The sequence below is a fragment of the Zeus faber genome (genome assembly GCF_960531495.2).
Source record: "Zeus faber genome assembly, chromosome: 20".
NCBI classification, from domain to species: domain Eukaryota; kingdom Metazoa; phylum Chordata; class Actinopteri; order Zeiformes; family Zeidae; genus Zeus; species Zeus faber.
Genome location: NC_137207.1, coordinates 17442922 through 17469947, shown reverse-complemented (window position 1 = coordinate 17469947; position 27026 = coordinate 17442922). Strand labels below are relative to the sequence as shown.

General features: G+C 49.4%; 1 protein-coding gene across 3 annotated transcripts in view; it reads right to left on the bottom strand.

Annotated features, from left to right (window-relative positions):
* The window catches only part of adkb (adenosine kinase b), a 90862-nt gene that overhangs the window by 42387 nt on the left and 21449 nt on the right, over positions 1 to 27026 (bottom strand). For all 3 annotated transcript variants that reach the window (XM_080021734.1, XM_080021735.1, XM_080021736.1), the window contains 2 exons: positions 7395 to 7567; positions 5610 to 5718 (listed from right to left, as the gene is read on the bottom strand). In XM_080021734.1, the coding sequence (XP_079877860.1) occupies positions 5610 to 5718; positions 7395 to 7567 (282 nt within the window). The remainder of the gene's footprint in view (positions 1 to 5609; positions 5719 to 7394; positions 7568 to 27026) is intronic.

Sequence of the window (27026 nt, the reverse complement as noted above, 5' to 3'; positions counted from 1 at the left end):
TGCGATATGGTGACAAACCGGCTTGTGCCGGCGGAGCAGATGCACACAGTAATACAGGGTGAAAGGACATGGTGTTTTAACTGCTGAAAAGAAAAACACGTTTTTTACAAGGTAACGTGGGTGTACAAGGAGAAAGTCACCGCAAGAGGCAATTACTCAAGATACAATGGATTAAGGCCATTATTTCTGTTTTTTCAAATGAGAAAGCCCGAAGAAAACCGAAGACAATTTGAAGCATTTAGGGCATGATTCAGAAAACTAAAAACGATACCAAGCGAGGACGGCTCCAAACGGGTGCCATTCAACGAGAGGGAAAGCGAGCGGCGGCGTTTTTACAACAAAAAGGAGGCGATTTCTAACATCGTACTCCATAAACATTCCCCCTTAAACTTCAGACGTCTCGCCTTTGTGCACAGCTTAGCCGCGTTATATTGCTGTTAATCATGCAAATAAATGCTGCAATATGCCAGAGCAGAGAGTAGTTAAACCCAAAAGGGCTAACACCCAACACGCCAGCTTATTTCCCCCTGGGTGGGGTGGGGGCTCCTAAACTGGTCTCGTTTGTCCTCTCCACCTTCATTTCCCAAACCCCCAACCACCCGGGCCCGGTAGGGGGTGGGTGGGTGCGTGAAGCTGGCTGCTCCTCCAACGGGGCGGGAGCAGCCCATACGTCCCATTGGCATGGGCCGCCCCGCTGAGAGCCAATCACAAGCCTCCTCCCCCGTGCCCCCCGCACTCCCACCCCCCCACCTCCTGACAGCTCATTAGCACTCAATTAGACAGGTGCACCTCCACGCACGGCCCTCTGACGAACACTTCCCTTCCCAGATGCACGCGTGTTTAACATTGGGAGAGAATTAGACGGAGAAGGCAAACACCCCGGCGCCATCGGCCCCGCCACTTGATTGCCTCAAGATTGAAATCCTGCGGGCCCGGGGGGCCAGAAAAAAGCGAAAGAAATAAAAAATAATAATAATAAAGTGCGGCAGTATATACCACGGTGGTCGGCTTGTAATTGAGCAATTACAAATTCATATTTGTGAAAGACGCCGCGTCGGCAATTACGAAATGGCACCTGATTAGCCGCAATTTGAAATGACATTGTTCCGCGGGATAAAAGGAAAAAATAAGAATAAAAATGGGACCCGCCGGCTCGTCGCCGCGGGGAAGGGGCGGCGCGTGGCGATGGGGGACGGGGGACGGGGGACGGCATCACCTCCGGAGGCGGGAGACACGTTGACGGACAGCGCGTCCCTCAAACCTCAACCGGAACTACGAGGAGAAACGCATGCTGTACACAAACAAACACCGCGCTACCTGTCGTCGAGTTTCGCACGGGGACCACGGCGGTGTATACGTAACCAAACACAAACAAATGCCCCCCCCCGCCCCCCCCCCCCCCCAAAAAAAATTCTAAAGTTGATCCCTGGAGGATAGATTCTAATCAAGATGAAATGATTTACAAATCTATTTAATAAGGCTTGCCAGAAGTCAAACTTGGCATGTAAATGCGGTGGGGATTAAATTTCATCGGCAACCAAGACTGTAACTGATCGCCTGCAGACAAAGGGGGAGCCTGCCAGTTCCACCCCCCCCACCCCCTCCCCCACACTCCCCCCGCCCTACCGCCACCCCCTCTCCTGCCCGCCCGCTCACCCCCCTTTTCCTTCCCTCCTCCTCCGCCGCTGCCTGCATTTTGCCTTGTGATCCCTCCCCGGCTCTGTGGAAGGACAGGGGCGAGCGCAGAGTGCTGCAGTACGGAGCGGAGAGAGAGCGAGCGAGCGAGAGAGAGAGAGAGAGAGAGAGAACAGAGAGGGTGAGCAAAGGCGGTAGGAAAGACAGAGTAACGGGGGGAAGAAAGATGCAGGGTGGGGAAAAGAAGACTATAGGTGCTTAAGAGGCGATGAGAGAACAGGGAACAGAGGGATGGGGAAAGGAAGGGGGGGGGAAAAAAAAAAAAAAAAGAACCTCAAGGTCAGCACGAGGACAGTGTGGTCGTGTCGGCCGGGGGGGTGGTGGTGCGGGGTGGGGGGGGTGGTGGTGCGGGGAGAGGGGTGTTAAAGAAAGAGAGAGAGGCAGCCGCAGTCACCTCTGTGCTAATCAGCCCTTTGGCTCGCTGATGAGGTGTCAGTTGGTTCTGTGAGTGGAAAACCTCTCCCTTTGCTTTTTTGGCTGCAAATTGCCAGGGCTGGCAGGGTGGAGTGATTGTGTGTGTGTGTGTAACTGCTGTGTGTGTGTGTGTGTGTGTGTGTGTGTACGTGTACTTCTCTGGGATGTAGCAGGCTGACGTGCTGCTTGTGGTGCCAGTTTTGCTTTTTTTTTTTTTTTTTTTTTTTTGGCTTTTGCCCTCCCTTCATCTCCCTTTCCCTCGCATATTATGCTACGCCGACTGAGACCGAAACCCGGGTTTCTCCTGCAGCGAGGGCAAGAAACACAGCCACCAATTAATGCTCTCTGCAATGTGGCAACGTTTACAGAGTGTGGCATCGCTACTTCAAGTCAATGTGCAGTTCGGAATTTTTTTTTTTGATAAAATAATATAAACACAACACGACCACCCCCCCCCCAAATTAAAAAAAATTAATTTGAAAAAAAAAAAAAGAAAAAGTTGCGCTGCTCGTTTTTTCCCCGGGAGTGGCCAACCACCAGTACGAGCAAGCTTCCATGCAAAAAGATGGCGGGTTTCCACTGCCGTGAGAGCGTGCTCTCACAGCGGTGCGGCTAATCCCCCGATCGGACGAGCTCGGCGCATCAGACGACTTGGCGGAGGCGGGCGCCTCCTACATCCTTGGGTTATTCCTGACCATCTGCGCCCAGTCATTAACGGGCCTTTTCACAGTCAATTGTCTTGTTCGTCTCCCCTCTCCCGTCTCCATTTCTATTAGCCTGTACTCTCTTCACGCATGACCAGAAGAGAAAACCAGAGTTTCTCCCCCCCCCCCCCCCCCAATGTAAATGGCGTAAGTTACGAGGGGCCATTTTATTAGCCCGAGCTAAGGAGGGCTGTAGGACCGTGGGTTAATTCAAAGTGGCATCGTGGAGGACACGTCGAGCAGGGCAGATCAAATTACAGGCCGAGCGCTCGGTGGTAAGAAAAACAAGCCAGTGGTATGCTGCAGAATGTGTGTGTGTGCATGCCAAGTGTGCTTATTACTGTGTGTGTGTGTGTGTGTGTGTGTGTGTGTCTCTGTGTGCGTGTGTGTATTTGTGTTCGTGAGAGTGTGTGCAGAACCAGAGAGGGCGGGAGGGAGGGAGGGGAGGAAAGGGAAGTGGAGAGAAAGAGACAGAAAGAGGGAGATGTGGGGGGAAAACGTCCATGGAGGCGGGGAGGAGGGCGGGGGTGGCGCTGGGGCCGAGGAAGCATCGGGAAGGTGGGGGTGGTGCGGGGTGGTGGTGGGGGGGGGGGGCTAACTGGGCCAGCACGGACACACACACACACACACACACACACACACACACACACACACACACACACACACACACACACACAACCACACACACACACACACACACACACCCTCTCCAATTAGAGTCATCGCCCTTTAAAACGTTACCCTCCGTTTCTGATGTTCTCGCTGCTCGGGGAAGAAAGAAAAAACGCAAACAGATCATAAAAAAAAAAAAAACATTAATTGTGAGTAACACCGCAGAACTGTTACACCCCCCCCCCCCCCAAATAAAATACATCCATTCCCTTCTATCTGTTTAGCTGCCCCCCCCCCCACACACACGCCTCACGCCTTTGTTATTGGTCTTTGTGCAATGATTTGCCTAAGGACCCAGATTTCCTAGCAACAGCCTGCCACCAAACATTTGGCAGGAGTTCAACATTCTCTCTCTTTGTGAGAAATGGCAGAGCTGCCTCCCTGCTCTGCGTCTGCCACCGAGCTCTGCTGCCTCTGCTAAGGCTGCTGTTTCTGCCATGGCTGCCGCCGCCGCCGCCGCCGGATGAGCCAGATTGGCTGCGCGAGCCCTCTAATAATTCTGTTTTCATCCAATCCAACCACATAGTAGCAGGCACCTTGAGAGCCTCTGCCAAGAGCCATCAATCACCTCTTTAACACGCGCGCAGACACACACACACACACACACACACACACACACACACACACACACACACACACACACACACACACACACACACACACACACACACACACACACGTATACACGTATACACGTGCAAAAATGCCTGCGAGCACACACGCGCACCGTTCATTAATTTGATTTACAAATTAGAGCGTACAAGAGCGCGTTTGCCACCGAACGGCCGCTTAATGAAATCAACAAAACACATTAATACCGCTAGTACAGTCGGGGAGGGAGAAGAGGAGCAGGCGAGCGAGAGGGACACGGCGAGAAAGATTCTACAATCCGGCTGTAAATTGGGTAAATACGTCTGAGTGCTCTCGACAAGGTTAATGGAGAGGGGCCTTAGTGAACACTGTGCTAGACACACCACACGGCATTAAGCTGGAATGGCTGTGGCAGTGTATCTGGCTAAGTGCGAATGGAACTCTAATAAAGCGAATGATCCCCCTGTTTTGACAAAGAGGCCCAGAAGGGAAGCTGAACACCGAGTTGGGATTCCAAGCACTGACACACACCCAATTGTGGGCCCATGCACACGACCCCCCCCCCCCCCCCCCCGCCTGCATAAAATTGTCGGATGTGGGCAAAAACCAACTGCCAATTTACAGAGGATGTGCCGTGTTTGCTAATGCAAAGCAGAGAGTAAATAAAAGAAAGGAGGGAAAAAAAAAAAAAAAGATAGACCACACAAACTCCAGAGGACAGAGCAATCTTCTATTTGGCAGATCCGCTGAGGCCATTCCACGCCGTTTGTTTGTGTTGCCCATGCGGCTAATTGTGATACTCTGTGCTGATGTCAAGGAAAAATGTAAAATCACAAATAAATAAATAAAATGTCAAAAAAAAAAAAAAAAAACAGGAAAAAAAAACAGAAACTCAGACATTATGGGTTGCACCGAAAAGTCGGGCCGGGCTGCGGTGCTGATTTATGCTGATAATGGACTGTTTAAAGGCACGGAACGCAGTGCAATTTCAGGGCTATCATCTTGACTCGAGATCAGAGACGAGGGCTGATCCGCCAGAATTAAACGTAATCCGTAACAGTGAAACTCGAGCGTCGCTGGCCATTCTATCCCGGTACCCGTAAGTTAAGACATTACCTCAGCGCGCGGCTTCAGTGTTTGGGTTATGGCCGCCTGAGTGTGCGTGTCTGCGTTTTTGGCAAAAGAGAGGTAAGGGGGCATGAACTCGTGAAATCAATTTTCACACATTTTTACAGCACCTGTTGCCTTGTCTGCTTGTTAAAAGCAATGAATGAATGAATGCGTTGCATGTTCGACAATTTCACACTGCGCCGCGACGCGGTACACAAAGACAAGGAGGGGAGACGGGGAGAATCGCGCGCCATTGTCTCAATAGGTAACAGAGCTCATTTCACTCCACAATGGATGAATAGATGTACAGACAATGGAGACGGCGCGCTGAGGCATTTCCTGAATAAAGACTCTTAACATTTTGTCCTCTTCTGGCAACAGAGTTGGGGGAACAGTCATTTGAATGTAGAGCCTCTCACTTACCGCAATATAATAGACCTTGGCTTTCTGCACCAGCTCCCAGTTGCCGTCCAGGTCCAGGTGTTTTTCCTTTTTGTAGCAGTTTGCCGCTGCCAGGTTCGCAACGAGGGACCTGCGGAGACAGAGCCCATAAATCTTCCGCCTTGCTTATCGTCCATCTTAATTTTGTCTCAAAAAACATCCCCTCTAAACGCGGGCCCCCGGAATCTCCTTTACACCTCCACGACACAACAGGGCGATAATGGCGGAATAAAGACGTCGAGCCTTCTTTCGCCCCCCGTTTGTTCCCCCAATTGGTAAACTGTCGATGGCTGAGGTTCACATGGGCAGAGGCGTTAAAAGGTGAGCGCTGAGACACATCGGGGCTTTTTGTCATTGAACATCATCGTGACACATCCGAACGTGGCCCATTATTCAAAAGGGGTAGGGGAAAAAAATCAAAATAAACAGTGCCTTTTCTAAATGGACATTTTGGTCAAGCTCTGGGATGCGAGGGAGTGGGTGGGTGAGACAGGTGGTGCTATCCATACACAGCTCATCGGCTAGTCCTCGTGCGTTTTCTCTTTATGAGCGGACATCAAAACGAGAGCAAACATCATTGCCACTCACGGGGTGAAACCGTAACGCTGACATATGACGGACAGCGGTGGAGATTCGCTTTGTTCCGTGGCCTGGTTGGAAACAGCTGTACGCTGTGGCTTAGCGCTGGTGGAGGTCAATCTGGGCTCTGGAGATGACGGTTACAATACGGTGGTGGAATTGGGATTGTGCTCGACCCATTTTTAGTCATGGACTATGGATTTGGTGCGCCCACAACGGATAAAATAGGCTCTGTTATCCGGTGGATTTAAAGGACACCGGGCAGCTCACACACAATATAATATACGGCACGCTGTGAGAACGGGATTTCACCAGAGCGGGAGAGCCAAAACACAAGAAACTTACCGAAAGGTTTATTTAACCGTGCTGGGAACAGCGAAGTAGATTTGAAAATCAAACTTTTCAAAAGGGACGAAATGCCCCCCGCCAAACCCCCCCCACAATCACCCGGCGACCTTTCCCCCTGCCTCCTGGGCTGTCTGTTAAACACCTGTAAGAAATATTATAGAGCTCCTCTCCCGGCGCACGGCACCTGACCTTTTCAGGTGTCAGAGCCCACATCAAACAAGCCCCACTACGACTGTTCAGCGGGGCTGGAGCCCACCACTGACTGACTGACACTTCTACTAGCGGAGGATGAAGGGCTGGAGAGACGGGGAATCTTTAGTGAGGGAGGTTTATTGATCGGCACCTGGTCCATCATGCACCGAAGGCCTCACTGGTACTAATGTTGTGTGTGTGTGTGCGCGTGTGCGTGTGATGATATGGGGGTATCGCTGGACTCTGACCTCTGCCGTCTCAAACATGCTGATGGTATTTCTAGCTTTAAAGGGTTGCCAGTGGTGCTAAAGCCCCCCCACCACCACCACCACCACCACCACCATCACCCCCATCCCACAACAGCGCCACAGGTGTAAGCGGGGGTAGCCCAGCCGGCTAACACATTTGCTAGTCTCAGCATACACAGTAGATGAATGACAACCCGATGGGGCAGCAGAGACTGATCGTGGGGCCTGGAAAAACACAGTCAAGCTGGCCTTTTCCATTTGATGTGCGAGCCCAGTTATGACTCCCTGGTCAATGGCTTCCAGCCTAGGAAGGTCGACCGACCGCGGTACATGTGAAATGGACAAAGTAATAACTGCAAAGGGTCACTCGCCGGTCAGGGGTGATGGCGAGGCGGCTAACCTATTGTCCCCGGTGATGCAGGCGGCGCAGGTCCCGGTTGGCTCCTCGCTTTGCTCGTAGTAGTGGGCGTCGACGTGAGCCTCCTCGGCCTTCTGCTTCAGGATCTCCCCAAAGTGGTCGGTGCCGATGCAGCCGAAAAACGTTGCGACCTTGTGGGGCTTCTGGATCATCCACTACGAAACGGTGGGAAAAAAAACAAAAAAAACAACCAGGGGCTGTTAAAAGCGAGGTCGCTTTTCACAAATAAAACACTGTTTGAGTTGCGAGCGCTGTGAAAGGCAGATGTCATGCACACTGGAGCTTCTCATCCCAGCCCTTCCCTCCATCAACACCCAACTCGGGGGCACACGAAGGAGGGCGTCATAAACAACCCGGCACCGCTCCCGCTCCACACAGAGCCTCTATTCTAACCCCAGCGCATGTGCTAAAAACAGTCCCATCTCCTTATTTACACAAGCCCAGTAATGTCAAGGATCTGTCCATGCGGAGGCAAACACTGGCACTCTCTGAAAGCCTGTGTACCTGCTGCCAGTCATGGGGCGCTCCACGGCTGCTCGCCGGCCATTTCTTGTTTTCCTGACAGGTCTGACTTTTTATCTTGGCTGATGAGAGGGACTGCTCAAATTCTCCCGGACTGAGGTTTAACCTCCAAAGATTTATTGATGTGCGCACTGCTATGTTTGCTCATTTTATTGCAGCCTCCTGTTTTGTTGCTGACGGGGGTCCCTTGTGAATGAGATGTTGCTGCTTTCAGGGATGACCTGTATGTGTGTGAAATTAATCATTTCACACAACCAAATAGCATCTCGGCAGGGAAGGAAAATGCATTTTCATCACCCGTCCTCAGAAGCTCCCATCTGTAATTTAGTGCTTCTTTAACTCTCCAGGTATCCACTTCAGAAGTGAGAGTGAAAAAAAAAAATTTAAAAATAAAATAAAAATCGCCGTGGATAAGATTCCTTACTTTAACCAAGGCTCAGCTGTCCAGTACAGGAGAGGTGCCAATTAAAATGACGGCAGATCCGATCCAAGTTTTTTTTGGGGGGGGGGGGTTTACGGGCCGCGACACTAAAATGAACAGTAACGACAGCAAATATGACCGCTGTGTCTGTGACCGCCTGCGGGCCTTCCGTCTGTCATCTCAGGTCATGGTTCGTTTTTTTCAGCCCTGCTCCTCCACCATCCTCAAAAACACACATATACATTTGCGCACACACACACAGACACACACACACACACACACTGACACACACACACACACACACACACAAATCTACAGTGAAAGCCGACAGACGCAGAGTTCTTCTTCTCGCAACCCCCTGCTGCAGGCACCTCACACTTATCAAGGTCACTGGCTCGGGAACACGTCAAGTCCAATCTGATTTTCCCTCAGCTGTGATGAGCTCCGAAACCAAGGTTAGGAGCTGCGGGCTGTAAATAATGACAACGCGGCCCCTCCATTTGCAGCCCTCTCAGGTGGGAATAGAGAGGGCCACTCAGGGGCCGGTTCACCCCTCCACCCCCCCATGACAGCATGGTGAATCACAGAGCAGCCACCCCCCCCTTTAACCCCTCCCCCCAATCAGCCTTCCTTCCCTCTACCTCTCTCTTTCTCTCAGCACTACTCTCACTGCCAGCTCAGCTTGTCATTTTACAGGGTCATTAACAGACACACTAACGTGTGCATGGGTACACAAGTGCGCCCACGCAGGGAAAGGCTGGGACACACACAAACGCATGCACACACCAACACACACACACACACAAACGCATGCACACACACACGCACACGCACACACACACACACACACACACACACACACACACACACCCAATCCTCTAGTGCAACAGCAACCCATCACCCCTTGCCTTTGCCAGAAGCTCTCCTACACCAATAAACACAAAACAGCAGCAGATATAAAGACATTGTCTTCATTACGCGCATGTAAAAAATGTATTTGCATTGTTTTTATTTTAGTTTTTATTATTATTATTACTATTATTATTATTATTATTATTATTATCATCATCATCATCATTATTATTTTGCAGCTGCACCAGGAATGAGGTGACAATTGATTTCCATCAATGACAGCCTGCAGACAATCCCTCTCCATTCCCAGATTAGGAGAGATAATACCTCCATTATGACAAAAGCGCTTTCTGCGGGGTCACCGGGAGGTCAACCAACCCTGCGCTGGGTATTCATGCTTAGTCACATCCCAATTATACCGCAGTGGCAGAGGCAGAAATTGGCAAATGTACATCAAGGCGCTTCATTACTGAGGGCCGCTCCAGTGAAATTAAGCAGCAGATGAGACAGAGAGAGCTTTGGCCCCAGGCGGCATGTTAGAGAGGGAGAGAGAGAGGTAAAGAAAGCAAAAGAGAGAGAGAGAGAGAGAGATGGAGAGTATTGGGACGACAGAGAAGAGAGGGGGCGGGAGATGGAGAAACAAAAGGGATCGAGAGAGAGAAAAGGAGCTGAAATAATAGATTTTCTTTTCCCAAAAAACGCGAGAAGCTTGTGTCTTGCGCAGCAGAGCTCATGTATATTTACTTAACTAGGGAGAACGCCGGCCCCCACAGATTAATAACTTCCCATGAAACGCCACGGCGACATATCTCAAGGTAGGGGGAGAGATGAAGGGAAACGCAATACAAATAGGGTGGGGGAGAAGGATCCCTAAAAAAAGAAGGGGCACATGTTGGGAGATGGTGGGGGAGTGGGACGGGGCAGAGAGGCTTACTAGCTGAAGGCGATGTGATGATAAGTATACATTATGTTAAGTGGAGAATAAGCCTGGCGTCTCTTTCTGTTAGGCTCCCATTTAACCAAATAATCCCCCCAACCCCACCCCACGCATATAGACACCCTGCAAAAACTCAGGCTCTAGGGCCCCCGGATAGCTATTAATTATGACATCTCGTGGTTGCACGGAGAGCCCCACTTGGGGAGCCGACCCAGGCAGGCTCCTCAACATCCAACAGCTGTCACTCTTCACCATGGAGACGGCAGCTCTGCGTGGCAGCTTCCAGGAGGGCAATTACACCGCCCAGATGAGATGAGACCATCTGAATATTCGGGGCTTGTGAACTCAGGCCACCACGAACACTATAACTCATTACATTTTTTCTCTCTCTCGCTCTCTCTCTCTCTCTCTCTACCTACCACACTCTCTCTCGCTCTCACTTTCTACCAATCTCTCCGCTGTATATTGATGAAGTGGTAATGGGACCTCTATTTAGACATTCCTCCTGTAAAAAAAAAAATAAAAAAACATTGTCTTGCATCTAGTCTCCCTCAGGGGTCAATGTATTCTCCCCGAGTAGGTGGGAATCATTTCTGCACTTCTAATGACGCAATTCCAATGCAATTCAAATCTACTGAAGACGCCGCGATGGGCTTTTTATTTTTTAAAGGATCAGGATGTGTGTATGTGTGTGCGTGCGCGTTCATGTGTGTGTGTGTGTGTGTGGGTGTGGGGGGGTTGATAGATGAAGCGGCATGTTATCCCGGGGCTCCACAACAAAACCCTTCCATGGGGGCCTTTCCGCAACTTGCCAGCAGCCCGCCGCCTCACCCTTTATACACCCGCCCGGTGGCCACGGTCCGAGCACTCCCGTCTCCAATGCGGCTACTCCTTTGGAAACAAGGAGGGAGATGACGCCATTCTCCTCGCTTCACCTCAAAGCGGCAGCAGGGTCCTCTAGAGAAGAACATGTCCGTGCCTAATGACGGCCACATTAATTATAGGCTTATCAGCGCCCGGCGAGAAGGAAAAAAAAAAAAAGTTTTAATTCTATGAGGCTATTTATAGAGGCCGAAAACCGTGGCGAGGGCTTCGGGGTGGGCCGGCTACAGCCTCCTCCGCACTCCGCCTGCACCACGGAGCGTGTTCTCGGAGCCGGGGGCGGATGGGTGAGATCCATGTCTCTCTCCCCACACCCACCCTGCGCCGTTAAAACAACAGGCAAACATCTGTCTATCAGGACCTGTCATAACCAGTGCTTTTATATAAAGCGTGGCGGGGGCACGGGGGCTCCACCGCCGGTGCTGACATTGATGAGGTCTGGCAGCTCCCATTAAATCACTCTTTCCTGTAAAGTGCCAGCCATCAAAGCGGGCGGCTGAGGATTTTTCACTCAATCAGGTAACACGGAAGGTCCCCCCCCCCGCACGCACACACACACACGGACACACACACAGACACACACACGGACACACATACGGTCACATACACACATACGCACACACACACACACACACACACACACACACACACACACACACACACACACACACACACACCCCCTCCATCTTTCCCTCCACGCAGTCCTCCACGAGGTCTGAGCCTTCTGGTCAATAACTCCTATCAGTTCAATTTCATGCACAGTTAGCTGTGTTGGGTGCTAGGGCACCGCTCGCGTCGGGGGGTTGCATATGTTGTTGTTGTTGCTGCTGCTGCTGTTGTTGTCCCTCCCCACCACCCCCTCCACACCCTCCCCGATCCAAGGGAGGCTTGATAAGTGGGGTGGGGACCTGGAGTGGAGTGAAGCAGTGCTGCGAGAGAGAGCGGAGGCTATCCAGGGCTAGCAAGGTTGTTTTAACTCTGCTCAGCACGGTGGCTCCCTGCCAAGCCATTAACGGTCCCTGAGCTGTGCTCCAGTGACGCAGCTAGAGGCGGGGAGGGAGTGAGAGGAAGTGAAAGAGAGAGCTGTAAATGATCAACACGTTAATGAGCTGATTATCAGTCAAAGGATTGGATAAGCTCGCGCTCCCCCAGTAATTTCCTTTTAGATCGGTCCAGCACACTCTCCTCCCCGCAATCAACACTCAAAAGGGGAGAGCTCGCCGCGCTCCCCCCGGTGGGAGCATGACTCAACGCAATCCTCAAAACCCCGACCGCATCGCCTGCCCATCACCCTCGCTTCCGCCGCGCTCGGCCGGCAAAACCAAAGCACACCGGGGTGGCTCGCTGGGACCGCTTCGGATCACAGCTGGAATCTGCCACTAAAACAGCTGTTCCACAACTCTGCCGCTGGGACAATGGTGAGATAAACGATAAAAGAATCGCAGAAATGTTATCGGTCGTGCTTTGAATTGGACAACAGACTCCGGGGGTTTGAGGGGCCAGTGAGTGGGGGATAAATAATGTCAAAAGCACAGCCCACCACCGCCACGCATCCCCTAACACGAGAGGTTGTGGAGTTGGTGCGGGGGGCATGGTCCTTTGTGTGTCCACATGCTTCAGTGTGTATGTGTGTGTGCGTGCGGGTGTGCGTGCGTGCGTGCGTGCGTCACAGATGAGGTGGTGGGCAGAGAGGTGACAGCTCCCAGCAACACAACCTGAGGGTGATGAGCATCAAACCGGAAGACGTGCTGACACACTCCATAGGCTCCGATGTTATACACGCTAACGACAATGTCCCCGACTGCGCACGCACGTGCACACAAACACACACACACACGCACGCTCGCACGCACGCACACACACAGCTATCAAAGGGGCAAGATCAGCATACACAGAAAAAAACAAAAAACACCCCCACAACACATCTCACTGCAGCATCTTCGCGCTGAATAGGAATAAGGGATGTGTCGCTATCTCCAGGCGCCAAGTTTATCTAAAAAGGAATCACCTGATTATTTTTCCTCCTTCTTCCTGCCATCTCTCTCCCTCTCCCTCTCTCTCTCTCTCGCACTCCTCTCCTTTTCGTTCCCCACCACCCCTTGTTAAACACACAGTCTTGATTTGGTTTCTGTTGCCCGGGAGGCCTGCATTATTTACCAGGATAAACAAGGTGATGTTGTCTCAGTCACTTAGAGCCGACGTCCCCCCGTCGGCACATTAGAGGCAGGCGGGCTTGAGGGGCTAAGCTCCGCGAGGGCAGGCCTGGTGGTGATACCTCGGGCGGGGGATGCAGGGCAGGATTCGGGGAGAAAATGCCTCCGCACTAGATTCATGGGCTGGGAGTCCCTCACAGTGGGGCTTTCCCCCATTTATTTGCAGAAACAATAAGGGTGATAAACACTCACAAGCTGAATTTACACGCCCTCACTCAATGTGTGTGCGGTGGTATTAACTGATCACAACTTGGCATTTTGGTTTTTTGTGCGGTGTTGCGGCGCCTACTCAGGGGGGGGGGGTGAGAGGGATGATGAGGGACCTTCACGGTTAAAGCCTCTAATCCTGTCTGTGGAGCAGCGGGGGGTCATGCTCGTGTCCTACTGCCGGCCTGTGTCGCCGACCCCGCCCGCGCAGGTGAATCGGTTTTCCCACCCCCCGTCGCACGCGGGTACGGTGAATTTGCACGGAGCTTTGATCTCGGAGGTGTCGGTGCTGTCAGGGAAGAGGTTGCCCCCCGCCCCCCTTTGCCAATTGACAGCCCTGGTTTGGAGCTTAGCACAGGTTCGGCCTGCCCAAGTGTTATGTGGCAGTGTGTCAAAAAAATCACTTCCAAACATCAGCTGACGTGAGGGGGCGGGCTCAAAAAAGTTGGAGAGTTTCCAACGATTATATTTTGCTTAAGTGTTGAGTCTGATGCATTTTCCAGCCCAGACAGATGATCCTAATTCTCACAGCATACACATTATTTCTGTTGACCCCCTTCACAACACACGTCTCTATTGCTAAACAATTATACAACATGCATCCTTACCGCAGTGGCCCGGGTTCGATTCTGGCACGTGGCCATTTGTTGCATGTCATCCTCTTTGTGTCCCCTTTCTTCCCTCACTATCACTGTCTAATAAAGCATAAAAAATGCCCAAAAGATATACAAAACAAAAAAAAACAAAAAAAGAGCTTATAATTTAAAGCATAGTCGCTGTCAACCTTCCATATTATTGGAGCCGGAAGTTTGTGTTTTCCAGGCAAACCAGACACGACAACAGCACAAGACCTCTTGCCTTTATCAGGAATGAGCAGACTGACCCATTATTCCTGCCGCTGTCTTGGCACTGCACTGATTCATGTGCAACAGGCCGCTTGATCTGACAGAGCCACAATAGGAGGATATGATTTGACCCCCCCTTGGCTAGGATTGAAAACAACATTCCCGATGTCTTTTACGCACTGCAGCAGGATCCCACTTATCAGATTACTCATGCCTTTTGTGTCCCTTTTTCTCTGCGGCAAAAGAGATTTCGCCCAAAGTTGCCGGTCGGAAATATCGGCGATGAGCCTTCTCTGCTTACCAAAGCCCGCTGGTGTGAAGGCGGTTTGCATGCCGACTCCGCGACCAGGTGACTGCGCGGGGTCAGCAGAAAAGAGCTCTCAACTCCGGCCCGACCTTGAGCGGGGGGGGGGATGCCATTCAATCAGCCGGTTCGCCGCAGTGAAGGCCCCATCATCGCACTAATAGACTGAATCCCCCTCTCTGCCTGGATCATGGACAATGCATGGATGGCTTCCTCCTGCTTGGCAAGTTAAAGGGGCAATTTGCTCGATAAATTTGACTCTGAAAATAAGCCATGACAGGAGCACTGCTGCTGCCGGTCGGGTATAGATTCTGCTTGTCCAACAGTCTGCACACATAATTTGATTTCCCGATTATGGACCTAACAGAATTGGATGAGGCCAAATTGACAAAACACAGTTAAAATGCGAGGCTGCACGGAGCGTTCTCACGTTGCAGTAAAACTAAGCGGCCGGGGAGAGCGCTAACCACACTTCACGTCTTTCCTACCTCCAGTCATCAATCCAGCCGGGAGCGGCAAAAATAATAATACGATTTAAGAATAGTCGCCCGCTTTGAACTATGTAGGTCGCAAAATTCCGCCTTACTGGCCAGCGACGCAAAAAAAAAAAAAAAAAAAAAAAAAGAAAAAGGTAAGTTGTGTTTTTTTTTTATTTCTTCTGACGGCCGACGCGGCGGTAGAGGGAGAACAAGCCACAACGGTCATAACCGCCGGCCGCTGTAGTGCATCCTGACAAACAACTGTGGAGAAACGTAAGATTTATGGCGCCCGATAACCTTCCAGATCCCTTCAGCCGGTGCTGTACACCAGAAAAAACTCAAGACGCAGGTTATGCATCATTAATTCGCTCGGAACGCCGCAAGCGATAAATAAAGCTTTGTGTCCCTATGAAAAATAAGCCGGTTATTACCAAACCATAAAGAATCCCGTCGGTATCATCACTTCCAGCAGATAACGCGAGGATACAATTTCTCAAAGTATTAAACGGCGTGGTTCAAGAAGATGTAGAATGCAACGGGCGGTGTGTGACTTCCCTTCTCGTCAGCGTGTGATCCGAGGAGGAAATCTGCAATAAATAACGGCACGCCGGGCCTCGCAAACAGAAGCGGCTCAGATCCGCGCCTTGGCGCTGCCCATACGTATTAAGACACCGGGGCCATCATCGGGTACCTAATAAACGTAGTTCAATAATGAGTTTGGATCCATTTCTGCGTCCGTGGAACACCTCGGAGCGGAAGTGAGCCTCGCGACCTGTTGCTCCGCATTTCCCACAGAGAGCCCGGTTATTCTCTTTGGCGTTACCGTTTGATAATTTTTCAGGGCCCAGACTTGAATCCGGTCCAACAGATATAGTAATGCTATATCCCCTACAGGTGCGAATTCCTGGCAGCGAGGCAGCACCGAAAGGAGCTAGGAGCGACGCCGTTTGATACGAAGATGTTTCCACGGGGGCCCCGCGCTCTGTGAGAAGTTGGGCAAAGATCAGTGGAGTTCCTTCTGAGAGTTGGGATATAAATTCTGGCTCCGCCATAAATCAAATATAAATTTTCAGCCTCCCTCACTTTCCCGTGGATTGCTGTAATAACAATGTCACTCTCGTCTGCCTGGTTGCCATTAGGGCTCTGGATTTCATCCATGCTAATGATTTGGTACTGTGTCCTGTGCGTTTTATTATCCCCGGGAAAAAAAAAGAAAAACGCAAAGGGATATCACTGGCCCATTTAACGCTTTGCAGGTTAAAAAGAAATATGAAATGCTGTAGCAGATGCACTTCATATATCAAATCATCTCTCAGAAGGGATCCTCCGTGCCAGATATAACACCCTCTGTGCCAATAAAGTTAATACGCTCAAACTCCGTGGCTGTGCCGTTTTACGTTTCGAGACAGCTTGGTTGCAGAGCCAGAATGGAGGACAATGCACTCCAGTTAAATCCGTCTTGAGTGAAAAATGTGAATTCTATTTAGATATTGTTCCGCATGCCAGCAGGACCTTCCCCCTGCCAAAAAAGTCTGAATTTGATCTCACACAAAGTGTATTCTGCGTGCATTTTTCTCCTGGAAATTACGGCCCAATAATAATCTTAAAAAAAATAATAATAAAATAAAATAGGTCCCCGGCCAAAGGCTGATTCACCTGACTCTCAGCCCACATTGAATATTTACCGGAATACTCACATATGACTGTGGGAGGGGGAGTCATAGCCCGTATAAGCCGCAAGGAACCAAAACCCGATTCATATTTGTCTCGCACAGTGTGAAAAGACACATTTTAATTCCAGCGAAACCAAAAACCCCCACCAAAAGTGGAGCGCGGGGAGGGCGATTCTGGTCACGGGGGCTGTTTAGAGAGCGAGGCATTCTGGGTGAAGTCCGCTTCACTCACAGAAGGGGGGGGGGGGGGGGGGGAAGCAAACCAATTTCAGCACGGGGCCCACGCCCCTGCGCCCTGTTGGCTTTGGCTCGGCAGGTTCAACGAGGCTTCGGTCGACACGACAGAGCCGCGCTCTGTGCCTATAGGGCCGGCGCTGACTGAAAGCTTTTAGAGAGCGACCAAGGCCACCGCCACAATAACACGGTGGAGATGTTCTGGACGTTCTTCGGTGCCGAGGTGTATCTTTCACACACTTGAGATAAAAAAAAACAAAAAAAAAAAAACAATGATTGCCGTCAGATACCAAGTTAAATAAACTCAAGTCTGCGGGGAGACGTGAGGAGCAAGCCTTTCACCGCGCTACGCAATAAGCAGTATATATATTGAGGAGTTGGTCCATCTCCTACCTCGTATCAATAACCATGGGGTTTTTTTTTTGGTAACGTCCCACGCTAGATCCCTTTAGCGAGGGGGGGAAACGAATAAGTCACGCAGCGTGTCAAAGTATTTCGGATGATGGTGAGCAAGGTGTGGTCATTATCCTCGTGGAGTCTGTGCAGGTGTGGATGTATGTGTACGTGTACGTGTGCGTGTGTGTGTGTGCACGTGGCATGTTTAATTGTTAATGATGGGAAACTCCTGACAGGTTCCCTCAAAAAAAAAAAAAAAAAAAAAAGGCCTGCCGGAGACATCGCTCACAGCTGCTAGCCACAGGAATTCAGAAGTGCAACACAAGCACTTTGTGATTGGCAGAAGGAAGTTACACCCACTTTGTAATAACATGTTTCGTGTTGGGAAGGTGCCATGTGGAGTGTCGCCAACGCAGACATGGCAGACTGATCAGATCATTTTGTACATAAAACATCAAGCCTCAAAAAAAAAAAATATATATATATATAATTATTTGCCCCGGGCTCAGACCATTGAGGAGAATATAAATGAAAATGACACGTTACACAGATTTACAGGACAAATCCAATAATTCCAATAATGAATATACTCAATGAGTCACTTTGTTAACCAAGACAGGTACATTAATTTTCCATTAAATACATATTTTCCCACAGTAGTACCTTACATAATAGGGCTTCTCATGATAAGCTAATGATAGTCAGTAGTAAATTAAGAAATTGAATGAAATTAATTCTGCCTGAATATTAATAGTGCATGACACTTCACTATTTCATTTAATACATGATTGCCTATTAAATTTAGGACTGAGGTAAGTAAGTATTCTACTTTGATACTATGCGTTATGCTTTGATAGGATACATTATACTTTGATACTATACAGTACATAATACTTTGATACTATACGTTATACTTTGATACTATACATTATATACTGATCAGCCACAACATTAAAACCACTGACGGGTGAAGTGTATAACAATGCTCATGTTGTTCCAATGGCACCTGTTGTGGGCATGTGTTGGAAGCAGGAAAAATGGGCAAGCGTAAGGATATGAGTGACTTTGACAAGTTGTGATGGCTAGACGACTGGGTCAGAGCATCTCCAAAACGGCAAATCTTGTGGGGTCTTCCCGGTATGCAGTGGTTAGTACCTACTAAAAGCGGTCCAAGGAAGGACAACCGGTGAACTGGCGACAGGGTCAGAGACACCCATGGGCTCATTGATGTGCGTGGGGAGTGAAGTCTAGCCCGTCTGGTCCGATCCCACAGAAGAGCTACTATAGAACAAATTGCTGAAAAAGTTAATGCTGCTATGATAGAAAGGTGTCAGAACACACAGTGCATCACAGCTTGCTGCGTGTGGGGCTGTGTAGCTGCAGAACAGTCAGAGTCCATCCTGACTCCTGTCCACCAACGAAAACGACCACAATGGACACGTGAGCGTCAGAACTGGACCATGGAGCAATGGAAGAAGGTGGCCTGGTCTGGTGAGTCATGTTTTCTTCTACATCATGTGGATGGGGTTAGGGTCCGATCCTATTGAGCATCTGTGGGATGTGCTGGAACAACAAGCCTGATCCATGGGGGCCCCACCTTCAACTTCCAGGACTTAAAGGATCTTCTGCTAACGTCTTGGTGCCAGATACCACAGGACACCTTCAGAGGTCTTGTGGAGTCCATGACCAGACGGGTCAGAGCTGATTTGGCGGCATGAGGGAGAGCTACACAGTATTAGTGGTGGTTTTGATGTTGTGGCTGATTGTGTACTTCGATATTATGCATCATATGTTTGATATTATGCATTATACTTTGAGACTATACATTATACTTTGATAATATGCATTATACTTTGAGACTATGCATAATATTTTGATACCTTGCATTATTCTTTGATAATATGCATTATACTTTGATAATATGCATTATACTTTGATAATATGCATTATACTTTGAGACTATACATTATACTTTGAGACTATACATTACACTTGGATACTTTGCATTATACCTTTGATACTTTGATACTATACATTATACTTTGATACTATATATTATACTTGGAGACTATGCATTATACTTGGAGACTATGCATTATACTTGGAGACTATGCATTATACTTCTGATACTTTGAGACTATACATTATACTTTGAGACAACATTATACTTTGAGACAACATTATTCTTTGATAATATACATTATTCTTTGATACGATGCATCATATTTTTATGATGATTTTATACTCTGATGACTATTATAGATACTATTACCACTATGGTCAATGCAGAAACAAAGTTAAGTGCATGAACACTGTGGCCAAAAACCACAAAATCACAAAAAATGAGTCCAATGGATGGACTGTAGTAGTAAATTTAACTCCACACCTCTGCACCTGCTCGGGACGGTCTGCGCCAAACCCGCTGTGGTGGTGCGTCTCACGTATTTACACAGGTCCAATCTCCCACATTTGCACGCTATGTTATGTTTACCACCGCAGCCCCCGCGCCCCCCGTTTCCTCTGCTCGCTCCATATCCAAGTTACGTTTTTCAGGGCTGTAGCCCCAAATCCCACCCGGCATGATTCATGATTCATTTTCATTCCATAAGTCAATTTCCAAACCCTGGGAACCGTAAGTTTGCGGATTTTACACTGAGCCCCCACTGGTCTAGATACAGATGACCAATAAAAGTGACATCCTCACCTGCAGGGAAAGGTCAAGGAACACAAGTGGATGAAAGAAAACACAAACACACACACATATTTCAGGATCATAACCACCAACATAAAAATAAATTTTTATTTATTTTAGGCCCACTATGACAAAGGCAATGCCTGTCTTAATACAAACATCTGTCTACACCACCGAGACACAGGAAATTGAGGTGATTCAGCACTGTGTGACGATAATAAGCTCATACAAGGTAAGTGAGTTACCTATATTCCCCAGGTGATCTGCAAGAAAAATACATTTTTAAATAAATGTCATTCCTTGAGCGCCACGTCCGACCAACCCCACCCCTCTCAACTCTCCATCTTCCTCGAATTTCATTTTCCCTTGGAGACAGAGCAGAAGAGAGCAGCTCTAAGAGGAAAGGAAAGGAAAAAAACAGTGGCGTGAAGGCGTTATGCGGCGGATTATGCCAAGGTGACCAATGCGATCAATTATCGAGTAGCCGATTGCCTTTAATTAGCAGGGTTTAAGTGTTGAGTTAGCCCGGGTGGGAAGCTGAGAGGCAGCGTGTAAACCAAACCTCATTACACCAGCGTGATTCACCTCCCAGGAGCTGTGATCCATGCAGTGTTTACACCATACATTTGTTTCTGTGGTAACATATCGAGTGGAGGAATGGCTCAGTGACAGACCTAGTTTTTTTCCTCCCTTTCCCTCCCCCCTCCCCTCTTCTCCCTTACTCTCTCTATTTTCCTTCTATTGCTCTGCCTCCCACTCACTGCTGAAGAGGCTGTCACACTGGTTTGCCTTTTGTTGTAGAGTCTGGAGAGGTAGCACAATGTGTCCTAGTTAAAGCAGTACCCCATCTGCCTGGCGTAATTAGACAATTATGCTGCAAGGATCCGTCATTAATTCCTTTGTGGTGGGCAATTTCACCCCACAGAGGGGTCTGAGGTTATATTTATTTTCAGATCCCGTTCATACACTCAGAGCCCTCTGTTTGCTGCCATGGAAAAAAATAAATAAATAAATAAAAAAGAAGATATTTTTCCAATCCCGACTGGTTTATCCTGTCACAGTGAAAGGCCAGTGGTAATACTGGCTGTTTTTGCTTTCTTCCTGTAAACAACTAAACAAAAAAAGGCTGGGCAACTTAGCGCTGCTGAAAAACAACACTTTGAAATCAAATGCTCATGGATAATGCATTTGGCCAGGTGCGGCGCTGAAACACGCCCTCGCGCGGAACAAACCTAATGTTTTACAAGAATGTGCGTTGCCCTTTCTGGGCACAAAGTCCTGCTACCACCCTGAACAAGTCGCCAGCAGTTTATGCAACAAACAAAATGTAACAAATGAAATAGAAGATTTTGCGCAAACCTTCTTCTCAAAACCGCAAATATGGAGCATTGCATTGAGGAGCAGCACAGTGGCGTAAACATTTCAACATCCACACAGTAAACAGAGATTTCTTCTTCCTGCTGGCACAATGTTTAAACCAACCTTTGGAATTGCACAGTACCGGCATCTTTTTTTTTTTTTTTTACCAAAGCTAATACCTGTTATATTATTGCCGACCACTTATTTATGTAAGCTTTGGTCTATTTAAGCAAAACCAAAACGACCCATTTTCAAACAGAGCTGAAACGCCACCGTGAGAAAGTGGAGTGGAGCAGGCCCATGTGATCGGGAACCCGGCAAATAATATCACATCAAGGGGCACTTGTTTTGCAATTACAATGAACGGCTCAGCTTGACAGAGATAGGGGAAGAGAAAACTCGCAGTGTAACTCAAATCTGATTAGAGCGGTGATCTAATCAGCCATGAATTCATCGGCAAAGACAGGCAGGCAAAGGGAAAATCACCGCAGAGAATTCTGTACAATTATCAAAAATCTCGCAGCGGTGCATTAAAATTCTAATTAGGACATATTATCTTAATTGCCAAGGAGATGCAAATCAAAACAAGGTTAACGCTGCTCCCTGAACATGCGAGAGAACATGTGGTGGGAAACCTCTTCAACGTTCACTGAATCAGCTTGACTTGTTCGACATGAGGGGCTGTCATTTTGTAATTCTTCCCCCTCGGAGGGGTGATAATCCATACTAGGGGCACCAGCGGCAGCGCCGCAGCCTGTAAACAATGGCACAAAAACATCTAATTGATGTACGCCCCGCTTTCTTTTGTTCTGTCAATCAGCGCTTCCAACAGCTCATAGGAAGCAAACCTCTGTATGCAAACTCTTGGCCTTTGAGAAGTTCAAGAAAAAAACCAAAACGTTGATGCATAATGTGGAACAAATCTGAGCACAGGGGTGTGTGCGCGCTCCAAAGGCGCACAATAAATGGCTCGCCCGTAAATCGTGCCTGGTCGGGTGTGCGCTGTAACTCTGCGGACCTGAGATGGCTGTATGACAGCAGGCACAAGGGGTAACGGTGACCGGAGAAGAACATGTCACTGGACGTGGATTTACGAGCAGCTCCCACCCCCAAAGTGAGAGGATTCATGAGCGGAGTCGTGGCGTCGAAAGCAGCCGTGTTCAGGACAAACAAAAGGAACGCCTCCCGTGCAGGGTTAAGTGGGTATTAAAAATGTGCCAATAGCCAAAACACGTGGAATGTGGAAGGAAAGGACCAATTTGCTGCTTTTTTAGCAAATGGAAGAATGTGTTGCCACCCACAACGGGGATTTTCAATCCGGTTGAATCTCCTAATTGGAGCAGTCATGCTTTGATACATTGCCTGCGTTTCTTCTGAGGTTCTCACAGTAGGCTAATTACAGTATGTGGCAGCTTTAAACTAACTACAGCTATTTTAAAAGACATCGCATTTCTGGCAGAAAATAATAAACCCCAGATACCAGTGTTTAAAAGATATCGGAGTTGTGACATGCGGTTACCCACATACTGTGTATTGAGTCTATCTCAGGCGCAGACATTCGGCACGGCCTCGGACCTGGATTATAAAAAGAAAAAGAAAAAAAATAATAATAATTTGAACAGAGGGCCCCGGGAGTTCCCTTAGACCGCTGCAGCCCATAACTTCAGCCGCGCAGCCCCGATTGCCCCTGAGAGTGATCGGGGGGGAAAGCTGCCCGGGGATCGCTTTACAATTCTAAGGGGCTCGAATAACCTGATCTTGAACTGATCCATGCACTGATCCTTCGGTATTGGCTTAGGAACGTGTGAAGGGGTCTGTTGAGTGAGCTTGTTGGGTAACAACATCCTCACTCGGTGTTGCCCGGGCCCCGGCAGATTGTTTGACTTGATTAGCCCCCGCCTGACGTTGGCCTTCCCCGGTGCTGAGCCCTCCAGACGCCGGTATTGGCGTGTAGCGGGGGGAGTGCTCTCCCCGAGTCTCAAGGTGGAGCCCATTACCCTGAGTGAGAGCACTGTAAGTTAATAGGATTTGCTCCCGATCAAGAGAGTGAACTATTTCCTGAGGCTGTTACAGGCCGTAGCACAAAAATAAATGTTCCTTTATTCAACACTATTAAGCAACCCACCCCCCCACCCGCACCCACCCCACCACCACCCCACTCCCCTAACCAAACCCACCTCCCTCTTCCACCACCAACCACTTCTACCCCCACTCGCACCCTTGTCTGGATGTCTGTTATTACTGCAGGAGGTTGCGCTCTACCCCCATACAGCCAGCGAAAGTAAAAGGTTGGCACTTTTTTTGTCTAAAGGAGCCATTTGTTCAGGTGAAAATGAAACTTGCCTGGTAAGCAGAGCCGGGGATGCGGTTGGACAGGGGCGGGGAGGAGATTCCAGATTAATCATACAGACTGTATACCACGGGGATAATCGCCGAAGAGTAATTGCCAGGGGACCTCGTGTAATGTATTCTCCCCCTGAGCTTGAAACTTTGGAGCCACGAGGAGGGATAATAGAGTAAGAGGATCATATGAAAATGTTTGCTGCTCCAACCTTTAACTCGAGAGCTTAACCTCGACCTCGACCAGTAATTACAGAGTTAATTGCCAACTGATCTGAGCGGCGAGGTTCCATCCAACTCCACCGCAGTTATCAATTGGGCTTAAGGACCTCCCTCAGAGGTGAAACGGGTGACGGGCCCTTCCTGTTTAATGCAATTTAAACAGAGGGTGATTAAGAGGCCGGGCGGCGTGCTGCGGCTACGCCAGCCATCTTGGGTATTCCTGACGCGCCGCTCGTCTGGGGTTTCGCAGAACTGATGAAAGTAAAAGTAGAGGAGCAGTAATAATGGAGGCGGTATAATATGCCACTCGATGTCTGCAGGAATATGCAAAGCGTAAAAGGCTTCACGGAGCAACGCTGGTGTTTTTTTTTTTAGTTTTTTTTTTTTGCTGCAAACCTCGCCGCACGCCGCTGGAGGAAACCCGAAACGTCTTGGGCGAAGTCAAACTGTTAAGTTGAGCCAACGCCGCCGTAAGCCCCCGTGGGAGCGCTCGGAATAATCTAGGCGATGTTAATGATGCAATTTATATGTGAGGGGACCGGTGTTTGGCAGGCTCTTTCCGTCTGAGCGGGCTGCACAGCCCAGCGAGCTCCCAGCACCCCCTGCTAGATGGAGGGGGCGGAGTGGGAGGAGGATGTCAGGGCCCGTGGTGAAAGGAGAGAGCGAGCGCTGCACTGATAAGAGCCATTACTATTAGTGTCTGTCTGTCACCTGCTGTGCGTCATCCTGCCTCCTCTCCCTCTGTATGCCTGTACCCCTCCCACTCCATTCCCACACCTTTCACCCCCCCCCCCCAACCCCACCCCACACACACACACCCCCACTCGCTTTCCTGAGGCACATCACTTTAAATTTGCACTCACCTACACATTTTTCCATCCTGTCACAGATAGTCTGTTGGGGGTGAGGCATGCCGCCGCTGACAAATCAGCGGCAACCTCTGTTTCAAAACACTGAATTAGCAGAGCTGCAGCGAGCTGGCGGCGGCTCCTGGAATAAATGTGTATAGGTACTTCTGTATGGCACGGGGCTTTGGGGGACCAAAATAAGAATATTAAGAGAAGCAACCGCCGAGTGCCTCCAAATAAAAGAGACCTGGCCCGGTTCAGCTGGATCCTTTATTACGCGGTGGCATAGCAGCGCTAAACTTATGAACTTGGACGAAATGAACGGTAATTGCAGGCTGTATTTTCTTTAAACCTTTCTTACCAAAATATTTAAAGCTGTTTTGCTTTGTTGCTATGCAACACTTCAACCACAGGCGCAGGAGCACCCTGGGTATGTGCCAAATAAATACTCCTGCTACAGTTGTCCTGGGGGGGGCGTGCACCCATTCAATAACCACAAGGAACTGTAGAGCAGTTGTGCAAAAAGATGCACAATCATCCGTTCTTTCAAAGATTACGTGACCCGTGCCGACAGATAATTCCAGGAGATTATTTAATGAGCCATTGTTTACGTTCTGAGCGGCGGTGGAACTGTTCCTTTCGTCGCACAAAAAGGGAGGATCCCCCCCCCCCCCTTTAATCTCACCGTCGCTCAAGCGTCAGCGTTTCAAGTCCCCCCTGCTCTTTGAATGCAGAATGAAGCGGCTCGGCTGGGGCGTCTCGAGGGCCCCCGTGCGATACGTGGCGGCGTAATTTTGACGCAAGAAACTCTGCCAGATATGGGCACGCCGCTCCCGTCTCCCCCCCGTCCTTTCGGATTTCGCTCAGAACTCGCCTGGAGCCGCCGGGGCAACTGTGTAACGGTCCAAACAAAAGCAAGCTGGGCCCGTCTTACAGACGCCGCCCCCCCCCCCCCCGCACCCCCACCCACACCCCGCCCCCACCCCCTTCCCGAGCCTGGAACCAGGGATTAAAGCAAGGACACGTTACGCAAGACATCACTTTTCATTTCAGCGCCAGCCTCTGAGGCCAGATGATACACATTGAGTGCGTCTGTCTCCCGAGCCCTCAATGTTAATCAACACTCTTTCCAGAGCATACTTATGAGCTTCAATCTACTCCCCACCTCTTCCCTTCCGCGGCTTCGATTAACTCGCACATCTGATGACAAATTAGCGGCGGCACAGAAAGCGATATGTTACCTATACAACTTCCTTTTTTCTGGTCTCGCCCGTCCCCGCCCGTCCCCGCCCGTCCCCGCCCGTCCCCGCCCGTCCGTATGAATGTCAAATTTGAGGGGAAAACATGAGAAAACAGCGGCACTCTGCGGGGGCCACCAGCTGTTAACAAATCCCCGCGATGACAAAGCCTTGTGTATAATCCCCCAGTCAACCCTTATCATCGCGATCATAAAGCCTGAGACTTAACATACGCTGCCATATTAGAAATGAGAGGATCACGCGCTCAAAAGGTGTGCCTGCCTGCCTGCGTGCGTGCCTGCCGGCCTGCGTGCGTGCCTGCCTGCCTGCCTGCCTGCCTGCGTGCGCAGAAGCGACAGATCTCCCCACTTCATCATTGAGTAAATGGCAGACACAGAAGTGAGCTGTGACTTCACAGCTGCCTTGTGGCGGGTGACATTGAGGCCCACGCATGAGCACGTCGCTCAAAGTGAATGAGGCGTCGCGCTCTTCCCCGCACTTGTGCTGAGGAGAAGGAAAACAAAAAACAAAACAAAAAACAAAAAAAACACTAAACAAAACCAAAAGTAGGCATATTCAAGTACATACCGTAAATGTCGAGAAAGGAGCGGGAGTGCAAAGTAAATAAAAACGAAATGTGGGGAAGAAAAAGTAAAAACTAAAAAAAAATAATGTCCTTGTGTGTGGTTATTAAATAGGACCACAACGGTGTCAAATTGAGTTCTAGCTTCTTTACAAGTCCACACAGACACTTTACATCACCTCCCACCTCCTCCCCCGACCGGTTTCCTGACGATGTCTCACATTTCTATTTCATTAAACATGTATTGTTTTGAAATATCGTCTCTATTTTCAGCTTTTGGAAAACTCCAACGATAAGCTGGGAAACCTGCCTCAGAACGAACTCCTGGTCCCGGCAGCTACGGCAAGACACATTATTTGTCGAAATG